Source organism: Patiria miniata, unplaced genomic scaffold (genome assembly GCF_015706575.1).
Source record: "Patiria miniata isolate m_02_andy unplaced genomic scaffold, ASM1570657v1 HiC_scaffold_29, whole genome shotgun sequence".
NCBI classification, from domain to species: domain Eukaryota; kingdom Metazoa; phylum Echinodermata; class Asteroidea; order Valvatida; family Asterinidae; genus Patiria; species Patiria miniata.
The window spans coordinates 25,213,447-25,228,793 of NW_024037068.1; the positions used below are offsets into that span (position 1 = coordinate 25,213,447).

The 15,347-nt window shown below is 42.0% G+C and overlaps 2 protein-coding genes across 2 annotated transcripts; both read left to right on the plus strand.

Moving 5' to 3' along the window:
- Positions 1-7,009: 7,009 nt before the first annotated feature.
- LOC119735724 lies at positions 7,010-10,841 on the plus strand. Its single transcript, XM_038209621.1, has 2 exons — positions 7,010-7,158; positions 7,530-10,841. Exon 2 carries the CDS (start codon positions 7,640-7,642, stop codon positions 10,658-10,660), a length of 3,021 nt encoding a protein of 1,006 aa, XP_038065549.1. The 5' UTR covers positions 7,010-7,158; positions 7,530-7,639; the 3' UTR covers positions 10,661-10,841.
- On the plus strand, positions 10,811-12,913 carry LOC119735312. Its single transcript, XM_038209010.1, has one exon. It carries the CDS (start codon positions 10,811-10,813, stop codon positions 12,911-12,913), a length of 2,103 nt encoding a protein of 700 aa, XP_038064938.1.
- The last annotated feature ends 2,434 nt before the right edge of the window (positions 12,914-15,347 follow it).

Below are 15,347 nucleotides of genomic sequence, written 5' to 3' on the forward strand. Positions count from 1 at the left end.
AATTAACACAAGTTGCTCTAAACATTATGATTCAGACGTTTTACAAATATAAAATGTGTACTACATATCTATGATACGCGTAGGAGAAAATTGGATTCCCAATACACGTGGGGGAAAGTTTCGTCACCCGTTTTCACGAAGAGCAACATAATTATATCAAACAATGCCATTTTTTCGATTTCGATTTTTTCACTGTTTTGCTATAAAGCATTGTACTTAATCATTTCGTTCAAAACGCGTTTTGTAGCCCAGTTTGAGTATTCCAGGACGTAATTTCTTCAATCCATTAGTGATTTTGTTTGATCTTTTACAAGTAATATATATTGCAAGGTTTTTATGACTTTTGTGCTAACTTTTTAACCATTTTAAAAATTGTATTGAAATGTAAATTGAACCGCAATTTGGCCTTTATAAAAATAATAATAAACATAAAAGTATACGCAGATGAATTGTTAGTTTTCTCAATGCTCAGCTTGTCAGTTTGCCATAAAGCGAAATAAACTCTTGCTCTCTTGTGTTATTGTTACTTTATCAACCTGTTTCACTTCAAGTCATGACAATAGATTCCCTACCTCGCACACATTTCTGTGGAGTAGGGATATTTATTTTGAACAAGCCATTGTTTACATCCCATTCCTCTGGTTTTCCTTTCCATTTTTGATTGAAAAACACGTCCATCATGTGCAAGGGCTTTGGTCGTGTGTTAATACTTCTCTGTGGAAGTTTATTTTTAACCCATTTGCACTGCATTGTACCTGTATGTATTCCTTGAAGAATGCATAAAACTATAGAGTGCTGCAGCAGTTTGGGGCAGTAACAGTTTAAGGCGTAACAAGCTGATCGGCACTTAGGAGGCGATAACGTGAATTTATGGATTAATAACATTATGTTTTTAAGTTTAATACTTCTGTCATCTTTAATGTGTTGAATTACCCAGAATATCCACATGTCAAAGTGTTTTTCTAGTATTATGATTACTTATTTTGGCTTGTTACTACCTGTTTCAGTATTTGTTAAACAAAGAAACATTTTTGTTTTCTGTTTCTTTCTTAATTTGATTGATTAGTCAGGCAGATTAATGACATGACATTGATTCCCGTGGGCACCGAATTAATTAGAACATGTCACCAAGCTAGATACCTTAATTAGACCCACAGGAACAAGAAAAACCAAGCAAAATATTAAGTGCTGCAGATGGCGGCCATCTTGAATTTCAAAACGACCGCCATTTAGGGATTCTTTTTGGCAATTTGTCAACCTCTGAATGCCATATGACATCAATCTTGGTGGCTTTCTACTCCCAATTGTTTTTGTAAAAGGTTGAAATTTGACAGTTTAAATTTTCATCAGAAAATATCACATGCTATACGCTTAGCGACAATGACACAGGGGCAACCATTTTTGAATAAATATTGTGGAAAACAAATATAACTTACTCTGATCATGTGAGATGTAACTACTTCCTTGTAAGTCTTAAAATTAATGTGGCCTGACGTTGCGAACTTAGCAAGTTCTTCTTCAGAGGCTAAAACAGAAATGACAGAGGTACATACATTAACATGGGGGTGCACACAAACATGCAGGGCTGAAAGAAGAAACACAAAAGGAGGATTAGGTGTGAAAGGTGTGGAAAGATGCAGGGGAAGGTGGATGAGAGAACAAAGAAACAAAGGGAGATGGCAAACCACAAGGGGTCTTGTGTAAACAGGGGAGGGACCAGAAAGGGGAAGGATCAAAGGTCACAGGGAGTGGGAACGGACAAAAGAGTGTGAGAGTGAAGGGATGATGTGGGGGGGGGGGGGGACAGTATTGAGGTGGAAAGGGATGAAAGATGGGGGAAGATGGGTAAACACAAACAAGGAAGACCAGATGGATTATCTGTAACAGAAGACAATGGAGGAAGAAAAGGATTAATCATTTCCAAGTTGGATGTTGAGACCATGTGGTTGAATAGTTCGAAGACGATTACTTCCTTGTAAGGGTAGGTTTTGCCACCTAAGTCAGCTTTGCATTCAGAGCCAGAGTTATTGCATTATGAAACTTTAACCGGTGGCCATTTTGAAATCCAAGATGGCCGCCCTCGGCAAAAATTTCGAAATTGCCAACATGATTTTGTTTTGTTTTGGGATCTTCTTATCATTCAGTTCCCATGGGACATTATAGGCTCCCGGACTATATATGCACACGTGCATAAACTATGGTTTCATGATTATTATTGTTTTTAGTTTTGCTTATTTTTTTTTGTAATTTGAGCAACTTTCTATTTCAGTCCGCATATAAATCAAAGCAAATTCCATTTTGTTCTTCACTATTTTTTTGTAATGAACACAAACACATTTTTTGGTTTGATATATTCTCTTTTTAAGAATTCTGTCACACAAATCAAAAAAGTGATTAAGATTTAAACAAAAATAATAACAACCACACGATCATATCCGAATACAAACTGGCCATACAAGATTAGGGCACAAACACGGAAGTGTGTGATAAAACCAACAAAAGAAAAATAAATTATTGATTATTTAAAATGCATAAATACCTAAGACAGTTCACCCATGCCTATTGGTCGAGAGCCCGTCGTGTGGCCGGTTTTAAATGGTTAATAAAAACCTGGCTGGTTCATCTTAAAAAACACTTTTTCAGTGTCACATGAAATTTAGACCACTATGAAATCCGGAGACAGTACTTTTTTATTGGTGGAACGTTCACAATCCTCACGTAGGCATGCGCAACCAACCTATCGCCGTTTGCAGTTAGCCACGCCTTTAGACAACCCTATGTAATGTTGTACGGGTAAATGTTGTTTGTCTCAGATTTTGCGCGTTCCGCGTCCATTTGTATATCATGTTATTGGACAATATTTCACAAGCTGCGTTTTACGCGATTTTACCGTGATCGGTCAATGCTCGCGCTATGGGCTCCGTGCGCTAAAAAGAGGGCGCCCTTTTACCTAGCAACGACGTTTCATGGGCGGGACATTTAGCTGGTTGAAGCGCACCGTTCCTTGTGTGTGACACACGTACGCCAGGGGATTTGTACTATGAACACGCAGTGGTATGTACGGCCGCGCGTCGCGGCAAAATTGCAGTCAGGCAAGATGGCGTCGGTCGGTCACCCTCAACTGTACTTTCTTTGCCTGCGAGGGGGTACTTGTGAACGGAGCGCATACCGGCAAAGCTGCCTTTTACGTCACATTACGCAGTTCGCGCAACGCGTGCGCGCCATTTCCATAATAGGAGTTGTTTAAGCGGCCATTGCATAGTTAGAGGGATGTTTTGTTAAACGAAATAGTTGGAAATTAATAATTTTACACTTGTTTCAAGTGATTTTGAGTTTTATTTTCCGCTCGGGTGTTTATCAACATCCAGGCTTCAACCGGTCTTTAACAGGGTGTTTAAAACCGGCCAGGCACATATTCCATTAGTGATGTTCAGACTGAGATGGGAAATTACTTGTTGACAACTCGTTAGATAGGCGTATTTTGTCCGTGACTTTCAGTGGAACTCCATCGGCGCAGCTGGTTAGAGACTAGTACGTATACGTAATCGGCCGGGTTGCGACATATCTAAAGCCCCTGTCACACTTTCGCGTATCCTAATTCCTTATGAGTTCCTTATCAAAATTTTTCAATACGCAGGCGTACGCTCAAAACGTCGAAATTTTTTGAATACTTTGACTTATGTGCGACGCACATCTAGCGTACAAGTAACGAATTCAGCGCATCAATCGCGTATGAGATGCGTATGAGTTGCGTATGCAGTGCACAACATTATTTTTCGGGCTGCGAATAGGTCAGTATGCAGTGCGCATGCTGAGCGTATTCCGGACGCACCCGACTTATGCCGACCACATGCCTGACGCAATACGTCGGCATTCGCTATGAGTTCGTTCAGCGTGCGTTGTATCTGCGCTGCAAGTACGCTATGTATACGTCCAATTATAGGCGGCTCAAATGCTGACGGGGTGCGTGCCGGGAGGTCAGCGTATTACTGCGTATGAACCGCTTATCCCCCACGAACACATAGCGTACTCGTACCGTGATCGACAGATGCGGGACCCATGCGCTGCGCATTTATAACTTATGACCTGCGTAACAGTAGTTTTGTGCATGCCCAAAACTATCCGGCGTACTGGGCCGTACCATGCGTATGCCTGCGTACATAAAACTTACACAAAACGATAGAGATGCATATGAGGTGCGTATTGTGCGTACGACTGCGCATGAAAAAAAAATGTCAATGCGCAACTCATAAGGAATTGGGATACGCAGAAGTGTGACAGGGCCCTTACGACTTGACAATTACCGTACGTTCTCGCACAGTTATTCATATACCGGTATGCGTGCAGCGCAATACATATGCAGTGCATTTTTGCGTTGAGATTCAATGGCGCACCGCTATGCACATGAGGACTCATTCGTTCCGTTACACGGGGAGTTCTTCTCAATACGTCGGGGACATGTTTGCAGATCTGGCGACGTTTTAACGACTAAATGCACTCAGCTTGGTCAATTGTGTACATAAATAAGTAATTAGAATGATCTTCCGTGGCGGCCTAGAATATACGTTGGAACCTGAACCAATCAGAGTGCTCGCAACGAATTCGCTAGCGATTCAAAATACTCGCAACGTTGTGTACAATTGAAAACGAAATTCGCCAAGTCGGTAATTGAACATCAACAGTCATCATTATTTGGTCTCGGAACCAGACTACGCGCCTTGCAGCGATATTTTGCGTGCGTGGAGCTTGTACCCGGTATCGCACGCAAAACAATCACCGACTTGGCACCAAGATGGGGCTAGACTTGTATTGCGGTTTGTTAAGGACAAATTAACAGGTTATCCGCAGATTGATCTCTCTTTTTTGTTGCTGATTCGAGGAACAGCAATGCAGCAAATGTGAAGCAGTTTATCAAAAAACTGGCCTGTCTAAATATCACGCCTTTTTTTCTGAGTTTCAGGCGCCCAAAATACACAAAGTTTGTTTTTTTTCGAGAAAAAGGAAACATAAAAGTTCAAACAAATTAATATTAGGATAAATAAAATCGCATTTAACATCTTTAACGGTACAGTCCATCATTTGCAGCTATCCAAAAAGTAACTGACACAATTACTATTGTAAAAAAGCATACTTGGTTTCAAGATAGTAAGGACATTTAACTCCCGTGACATTATTCTTTCTGGCAAGCTGTCATTTTGAAGAAAACAGTTGAAGAAGGCTATTTACAACGATGTGTTAGTTCGTTAGTTAGTAGTTCGTTTTTTAATCCGGCGAAGTGCGCGAAATCGTTGACACTACGCATCCGCGCGCGCGGTTGCTGAAATTCGTCGGACGAGTGCGTGGCATCGTGTAGCTGCAATCGGCTCAGTGAGAACGTGTCTGGGACGCTGAATTTAGGCCCAATTCAAAACATGATTCAGCTTTTGAATTGAAATCAAGAATTGTTTTCTCGGAGTATACAGCATTCACTGGGCTAAAACGTTATCAGGTTAGTTGTATAATCAACCTTCTTTAGATTTTGAGCACTTTTGTTGCTTGAACGGAACAAAGAGCACAAATTACAAATATTTCACCTTTAATGATTAGGCTTACTGTTTATCTTTGCCGGATAAAACTAATATCAAATATTCTATGTGTCGATAATAGACGATTTACACCATTTCAACGCGGCGAAAAATATGATGTATGCAAGATTAATGCACGGGTATGCTTATATTCTTAGATTCAGAGGCGCTAAGCTTACAAAGAAACGGAACATCTCCCAATTTTATCCCGAATGACATTTGAACTGGACTACTTCATCGAGATAATGAACTGGCTTATTGCCAATATTTTTTTCCAAATGTAAACTTGTATTGTGCCACATGACGATCGCTTTCGGTTTCTGATTTTCGCAGGCGGAGGTTTTCATCACAAAAATAATCTGAAATGTAGACAGTTTTTTTTTTCTCCGGACACTTGGCCTTCGAAAATCAATAGGTGGGGCGGGGGGGGGGGAGGGCTAGTAACATACAGCTAAACTGGCATTCTCTAATCCCCAAGGAATCACATTTACATAAGATGGACAGCAGCTGGCAGTGGCTGACTGGCATTCAATCAAGATTTTTCACGAGGTGCGATGTCAACGATGTAAATCCGGCATGAAATCGCCTTCCAACACCTGAGGTTTAATCGGTTTTATACGAACAACGTGCTTGTGTTTATTCATGTTCTCCACCGGATGCCTAGCAATGAAAACAAATGTGTACACGTGAAAAAAAAAGGAATCTTGGTACTTTGCACCTGCTGGCTTAATGCCACCATGCGCAAATATCCCTTCTTCTTTTCAACTCTGTTGACGAACCTAGGTTTGAGTTCCCTACAACACAATTAAAAGTTTGAAGACACGCATATCGTCATTAACGGTTATTCGAAGCTGTACATGTTTGAATGTATAATCTCACCTCCCCATATTCCCCCTAGAATAATTTACATTTTGTCGTTATCGATTTAAAAAGATTATAATTTACAAAAATAACTAATGGCTTGTACATAGTAAGCTACAATTCTTCTAAAAAAAATGTTTGTTATCACTTAATTAACCATCAGTTATCAGAAAACAAATCATGCATTAAATTAAATTAACTGTATTAGTAGATATGTGCTATTAATCAAAACAATCTTGTTTTGGACGCTTCGGTTGTTTTTAATAATCGTTGTCAGTGGGGATGTAGTGGAATCAATCACAATTCACTGACAGTCCCCGCAAGTCGGTCACAAGTCCTCCGATTCAAATCACAAGTTTTACAACTGAGATTTGACAAAGATATTTCTTCATTACCTTTCGTCTATTATTGTGACTGGCCTTGAGACTGGCGTTGTGACTGGACTTGTGACTGAAATTGTGACTGGCCTTGTGACTGCAGTTGTGACCGAGCTTGTGACTGGACTTGCGGTTAACATGTGATGGACCCGACTACATACCTGGTTGTCAGTGATTGTTGTTTTGTTGTATATTGCTATTGTTAAGTCAGAATGCTCTTTTATTGATAAACTAATTATTTGTTATATTTCATCGATAGAGGGCGCTGTTAAATTGGACCGTAAGCTATAACTTTCTGCAGTCACGCTTTTGCAGTCGCCATATTTCATGTTTTGTTAGTACGTCATCCCAAAGTCGTAAGTGAAATATACATAACTCATCATTTATAATCCCTTTATTTGGTTATTATGGACATGCTTTGGGTTCTGGGATAAGTTTAAGGTATTTAATTTGGGGAAAAACACACACAAGTATAAACTAGAGACAGTTTATAATGTACATGTATGTGCATTGTGGTTAATTACATGTGACAATAGGGTTATTGCGTGTAATGGTACAAAATGTACATGTAGACCCACAGACAAGGCTGGTGTCGTCAATCCTGTTAATTGCCTGATATTATGTGATTAGTAATGATTGCTTAACTTTAATTATAAACAAAATTGTTGTTGATTCATACTTATATTTTACAACTGATTAAAGTAAATTTTGTATTTGTTATGGACAGATTAAACCGTGTTCACCTGATTACAACTTACAAGCCTGTCAAGTCTGAAGTTGACATTTGATACCGACACCCCGTCACATGAGTTTAATGACTGGGATCTTTGAAGATACATGTACGCCGACAACATGAGCGTAGTTAGTAGTGGTGAGCACAGCGTCAAGCACCATGATGGTGACTCAACATGTGGAGATGGTGAAAGGCAGGGGGAGTTAGTACGTCCAGAGGACTCCGCCAGTCAGTTATCGTCAAGGACGAGCACCACGAAGTCGTCACTTGGTAGAACCAGGAAGAGGCTCGTCGCCAAGATGGCAGCGCTTGAAGCAGAGGCAGCAAGCTTACGAGAGATGCAGGCGATAGAGCTGGAAGAGCTGAAATTGCGTCAAAGAAAGCAAGAGCTCGCACTCAAGACCACGATGGACATGGCTAAGGCGGAAAAATTAGTTTACGCCATTGATGAGGACTGTCTTCACATGACACCCCCAAATTCGACACCATCACCAGCACTGAGCGACAAGCAGGAGTCATCAAAGGACAGTGTCCCTGAAGCAGGGGATGAGCAGACACCCCAGAAGGAACCACGTAACTCCCCTGTGGATAGCCCGTCAAATACGACACTGAAGAACGAAGAGCCCTCCGTGGACAAACCCAAGACAACCCCAACGGATGATGACAACCCACAAAAACAAGCCTCGCTCCTGGAATTGGTAAAAAGGGGGCAACAACAGCAGCGGTGCTTGCTAGCAACAATGCAACTTCCGAGAGCAGAGTTACCAACCTTCGATGGCAACCCACTACAATACTGGACCTTTCTGCGTGCATTCGAGAACAGTGTAGACAATGCAGATATCGATGTCAATGCTAAGCTAATAAGGCTTCTCAAGTACTGTACCGGAAAAGCAAGGAAGATCATAGAGTGTTGTGCCATAATGCAGCCAGATGTTGGTTACCAGAGGGCGAAGGCACTTCTCAAAGAACGTTTTGGCAGTGATTATGTCATAGCTGAGGCGTGGGTAAATAAGGTAACAAAAGGTGCGCCCTTGGCTTCCCATGATAAAGTAGGGCTAAGAGAATATGCTGATGACCTCAAAGTTTGTAAGGAAACGTTGGACACAATGGGGTATACCCAGGAAATAGGAACCCAGGGTGTAATGGTAAAACTTGTAGAGAAGCTGCCCAGTTATTTGCGTAATCGCTGGATAAAACATGTTAGGGGGTTTAGAAAGAGTAACAAGTCTCCTAAGATTGTTAATTTGGTTGAGTTTGTTGAAGATGCAGCCCAGGAGGCCAATGATCCTGTATATGGTAATTTACATGTAAGTGCATATAAGCCACAAAAACCAGAGATGAGGCCTAAAGTAACCAGACCAGACAAAACTAGCTATGCATTGGTAACAAATAGCAAGATGAATGAACATGTAACATGTGTTATGTGTAAGGGTAACCATACACTGTTTGGTTGTTCTGAATTCAAGGGTAAAACACCAGAAGAGCGGTTTAACTTTGCCAAAGCCGAAAGATTATATTACAATTGTTTAAGGCCAGGACATGTTTCAAGTGCATGTAGTTTGCATAGAGTTTGTTCTGTTACAGGTTGCGGTAAAAGACACACAAAGTTCTTGCATCCATTAAAACAGACACCGTCGTCTAGTGTTGGAGATGCTAGACCAGCTGGGCTGGAGGCAACAGCGCAAAGTAGCTTCACTGAGACGGACCTTGGCACTTCTTGCGTCACAGGGGTCGGGGTGTACAGAGTTGCCCTACCCATTGTTGCAGTGAAGGTCAGTGCGGTAGATGGCCATTGTAGCATTGACACTTACGCTCTTCTTGACAATGGTTCCACAAGCAGTTTCTGTACGGAGGAGCTTGCATCACAACTGAACATTGAGGGTAAAAGGCAATCTTTGACCCTAACCACAATGACAAAGGCAAAGGTAAAGACTGAAACAACCGTCGTCAGCTTGGTGGTGAACAGTTTCGACCAACAAGGGGCAGTTAATCTGGATAAGGTCTATACACGGCACTCACTCCCGATTAATGATGACAACATAGCTGAGCCAGAAGACATCAAGAAATGGCCACATCTGCAAGACATCAGCATCCCCCAAGTCGAGAAAGGAAAGGTACATCTATTGATTGGTCAAGACTCGCCAGAGGCTCTCGTACCATTGGAAGTGAGAAGTGGTGAAACAAAGGCACCCTATGCTACCAGAACTCGGCTTGGATGGTCCTTAAATGGGCCATTAGGAATGTCCAGAAGGGCTGCGGTCACGTCAAGCTATGTGGCAGTTGATGACACTCTTGAGCAACAGCTTCAGAGATTCTGGAAATTGGATGCTGCTGAGTCACTGTATGATGATGACAAGGGCATGTCAGTCCAAGACAAGAGAGCAATTGCATTGTGGGAGAAGACTGTTTGCCTGAAGGATGGGCACTATGAATTGCCAATACCCTTCAAGAACAACCCGCAAAGGCTTGCTGATAATCGAATGGTCGCAGAGCAACGCCTAACATCATTGGGCAGACGTCTGAAGAGGGACTGTCAGTTGAAGGCACGCTATACAGAAGGCATGAAGGAGTTGGTAGGTAATGGATATGCTGAGGTAGTTGTAGGGGATGATTGTGTAACAGATGCAGCCATATGGTATCTACCACATCATCCGGTACTCGATTCGGGTAAACAAGGGAAGATGCGGATCGTCTTCGATTGTGCCGCTAAACACAATGGTCAGTCCTTGAACACGCAGACAATCAGTGGGCCAGACCTGACAAACAAATTGTTGGGCGTACTCCTGCGCTTTCGACAAGAGCAAGTGGCAGTTTTGGCAGACATTCGCGCCATGTTCCACCAGGTCAGAGTGTCTCCAGAAAACCGAGACGTCTTGCGTTACCTTTGGTGGCCTGACGGAGATACTTCACTTGAACCGGCTGTGCACAGGATGACTGCACACCCATTCGGCGGGACATGGAGTCCCAGTTGCTGTTCCTTTGCTTTACGACGTACTGCAGAAGACAACCGTCAAGATTTCCATCCAGACACAGTTGGCTGCGTCAAGCGCAGTTTCTACGTCGACGACTGCCTAGTCTCACTAGCAACAGAAGCTGAGGCTATCCGGGTTTCTCGAGAGTTGTGAGAACTTTTGTCCAGAGGTGGTTTTCAATTAACGAAGTGGTTGAGTAACAGCCCTGAAGTTCTTGAGTCTATCCCACAAGAAGATAGAGCTGTGGGTGTCAGGGGGCTAGACCTGAATCATGAAGCTCTACCTACAGAGAGGGCCTTGGGTATGCAGTGGGATGTCGAGACTGATTGCTTTGGATATAAAGAGAGTCAGAAGGAGAAACCCTTGACAAGGAGGGGGTTGCTAAGTATTGTATCCTCCATCTATGACCCGCATGGATTTGCTAGTCCCTTCACGCTGTTAGCCAAAAGGATCGTCCAAGACTTAAGCAGGAAGAAGTTGGGTTGGGACGAAGCACTGCCGTCACGACACAGAGAGGATTGGCAACGCTGGAAACAGGACTTGGGAAAACTCGAACAGCTGCGGATAAACCGATGTATCAAGCCTTATGGGTACAAGGATGGTGTCAGTTATCAGTTACATCACTTTTCCGATGCGTCTGAGGCAGCGTACGGAGCTGTTACTTACCTTCGTATGGTGAATTCTGCAGGCCTCAGTCACACGTGTTTGCTGTTGTCAAAGTCACGTCTGGCACCTTTAAAAAAGGTTACGATACCAAGACTCGAGCTGACAGCTGCGACACTCTCTGTGAGGCTGGATGCAATGATCAAGAAGGAGTTAGACCTACCTTTGGAAGAATCAGTCTTCTGGACTGATAGCACAATAGTGCTTCGATACATCAATAACGAAGAGAAGCGTTTCCACACCTTTGTGGGGAACAGAGTAGCCGTCATCCAGAACCAGTCAAGTTCTCATCAGTGGCGCCATGTGAAAAGCGGGCTAAATCCGGCAGATATTGTCACGAGAGGACAAATGGCGGATGAGCTGCTGGCCAACCAGAAGTGGTTGATTGGTCCTGAATTCTTGCGCCAAGATGGCCACCTGTGGCCAAGTTTACCAATCTCGACAACCCTTAACGATAACGATCCAGAAGTAAAGCCTGAGAAGGAGATAGTCACCGTTTACGCCACCGAGCGTAAGGATTCAGCTAATCCAACCGACAGATTGATAGCCAGGCACTCCTCATGGTATGAGCTGAAAAGAAGTGTTGCATGGATTATGCGAGTGGCTGATAGTCTGCTAAGAAGAATCAGGAAGCAACCGGCAGTACAAGACATGAAGACACTGACAACAAACGACCTGGCTAGGGCAGAGGCTTCTATCATAAGATACATTCAAGCCCAGTCATTTCAAGAGGAGTTCAGCCACTTGAAGAAGGGTGAAGATAAGATTCAGAAGCTAAAAGCTGAAATGAAGAAGAAAGGTCAACTGTACAAGTTGGATCCTATCCTGACAGAAGACGGCATCATCAGAGTTGGGGGACGATTGCGGAATGCCCCGGGGAATATGTCAAATCAACCACCCATATTGCCAAAGGGCAACCATGTGGTCTCTCTCATCATGAAGCACTACCATCTGGAATCTGGTCATTCTGGGAGGGAGTATGTTCTGTCACTGATACGACAAAGATTCTGGATCATCAAGGCTAGATCTATGCTGCGTAGAGTTTTGAGCAATTGCTTCGAGTGTAGACGAAGATCTGCAGTTCCGGTCCAGCAAAAGATGGCAGACTTACCATCTGACAGAGTTACCCCAGGCAGACCACCATTCTCATTTGTTGGAGTCGACTGTTTTGGACCATTTCTGGTGAAACAGGGTAGAAATCAGATCAAACGATACGGTTGTATATTCACATGTCTAACATCTCGAGCGGTACACATAGAAGTTCTGCACACATTGGATACTGATTCCTTCATAAACGGCATGCAGAGATTTATCTGTCGGCGAGGACAACCAATAGAGCTGAGGTCTGACAATGGCTCTAATTTCATTGGGGCTGAGCGTGAGCTCAAGGAAGCTTGGAAAGGGTTGAGTCAAGAGAAGGTTGACAAGTGCCTTCTAAAGAAGGGAATCCAGTGGAAGTTCAACCCCCCGACCGCTTCCCACATGGGAGGCGTATGGGAAAGACAAATAAGGTCGACACGCAGGCTGTTGAGTTCACTGATGACAGAGCAAGTAGTAAGCGATGAAACCTTGTCAACTGTAATGTGTCTAGTCGAATGTATCATAAACAACAGGCCGATTACCACCGTTTCAGACGACATCAATGACTTGGAGCCACTCACACCAAATCACCTACTACTTCTTCGTGGTGCACCCCATTCCCTTGGTGAATTCGACAAAAAGGAGATGTACACACGGAGGTGATGGAAGCAAGCACAATATCTTGCTGATGTATTCTGGAGAAGGTGGATCCGAGAATACCTCCCCACACTTCAGAAGAGACAGAAATGGCTTGAGCCCAAAGGGAACATCATGGTTGGCGACTTAGTACTTATTGTCGACAATGACCTCCCTAGAAACAAATGGCTTCTCGGGCGTGTTCTTGAAACTTACCCTGGGAAGGATCAGCTTGTAAGAGTGGTCAAAGTTAAAACCAAGTCATCCATTCTGACTAGGCCAGTGCAGAAGTTGTGTCTCTTAGAGTCAGTGGATAAGGAATAGTAGACTACATGTATGTATATGGTCTTCATCACATTTGTAGCTTGTGTCAAAACCTAAAGTTCCAGCGCCAAGTTTCTTGTAAGGTTATTTGTAATTGTACATTATAATTTGGAATGATGTTATTGTTGCAATCGTATAATCATGTGACAATGTTTAAAGGTATGAAGCACCCGATTTGTTAAAATAGTTGCATTCTGCTTAAAGTTGAGATTAAGTAGTAAATGTCGTATTGAGTAGAAAATGACATTTAAGGGGTCGGAATGTTAAGTCAGAATGCTCTTTTATTGATAAACTAATTATTTGTTATATTTCATCGATAGAGGGCGCTGTTAAATTGGACCGTAAGCTATAACTTTCTGCAGTCACGCTTTTGCAGTCGCCATATTTCATGTTTTGTTAGTACGTCATCCCAAAGTCGTAAGTGAAATATACATAACTCATCATTTATAATCCCTTTATTTGGTTATTATGGACATGCTTTGGGTTCTGGGATAAGTTTAAGGTATTTAATTTGGGGAAAAACACACACAAGTATAAACTAGAGACAGTTTATAATGTACATGTATGTGCATTGTGGTTAATTACATGTGACAATAGGGTTATTGCGTGTAATGGTACAAAATGTACATGTAGACCCACAGACAAGGCTGGTGTCGTCAATCCTGTTAATTGCCTGATATTATGTGATTAGTAATGATTGCTTAACTTTAATTATAAACAAAATTGTTGTTGATTCATACTTATATTTTACAACTGATTAAAGTAAATTTTGTATTTGTTATGGACAGATTAAACCGTGTTCACCTGATTACAACTTACAAGCCTGTCAAGTCTGAAGTTGACATTTGATACCGACACCCCGTCACAGCTATGTCTCATTAATATGTAAACAATACCATCTTGCGGGAAAAATGTTCACTTTACAATCATTACCAATATTTTGGATCGCTTTGTAATATTCACGTTTAATACTTCACTGCAGCAACGTCGATATAAAAACGTAGTGCATAAGTGCATCGTGTAAATCGATGATGAGGTCGTTCAGCGTAATATGTAGAATTTGATTATCAAACTATATGCAATACATAACCAATAAACAGGAATATAACAACAACTGAAGATAACACATTATGTTAATTTGTTTTTGTCCTGAGTTAGGCTTATTTAGGTGAAATGGCTAATTTGAGTTTGGTTGGGTTGACAGGTTTGGATGCGTTTAGTTGGATAGGCTGGGCCTATTTATAATTTGAAAACCATGATCACATTTGATCTCGGCAGTGGACACCCTTAATCATTAAGAAGAACTTTAACTTTGCGATAAAAGAACAGCTGCATGCCAAACCCAAATTACTGTATCTCCGAAATTGCCAAAAAATAATAAATAAAACAAACAATATATTTCAGTCAACGCTAGTTGGCAAGCCGAACGATAAGTTTTCCGGATTCGTAATTTAAACGATTTGGAATGCCACAAAATGTGTTGTTTAACCCTTCAGCTTCTTAAAGAGTGTCACTAAGATAGAATCTGCAGACACTACTAAAGCTATGAGACACGGCGCGTAACACACCGAGATTACCTTCCGTGTCACCTGTAGACAAATAACTGATCTGACAACAAAATCTAATAATGCTTCTTCAAAGGATGGTGGGGAAACTACAAACATGCAATTTTGACTACACACCTAAAAGCAAGTTTCATTGATGCATACAATTGTTTGCTATAGTCCAATCTGGGCACGCTAGTAATTCTATCACAAAGGCCCCCTTCAATTGCAAAATCATTGTGTTGTCTATTCAGGTAATCCGCCACAGAGCAATTGCTTTGTACAGTAGCAACACAACGGTTTCTCAATTGAAGGGGTCTTCGTGAGTGTACGGTGACCATATGCCCGAATCCCTCCATGGATTCTTCCAAGAACTTACTGCCTGATAGTTTCAATATCGTTTGAAAACAATAGGGGGCGCAATTCATATTCAATGGTAAGTCACTTCCTGCGTGCGCAATTTTGGAGAGTTGGGGCCTAATCATGCACAGTTCAGTTTTTCCTTTGAATCATTGCAAGGCACTTGCAAGGCACTTTGGGTTAAATTAAAATTATTGCAACGATAAATTGAGAGAAAAAAAAAGTTGATAAAA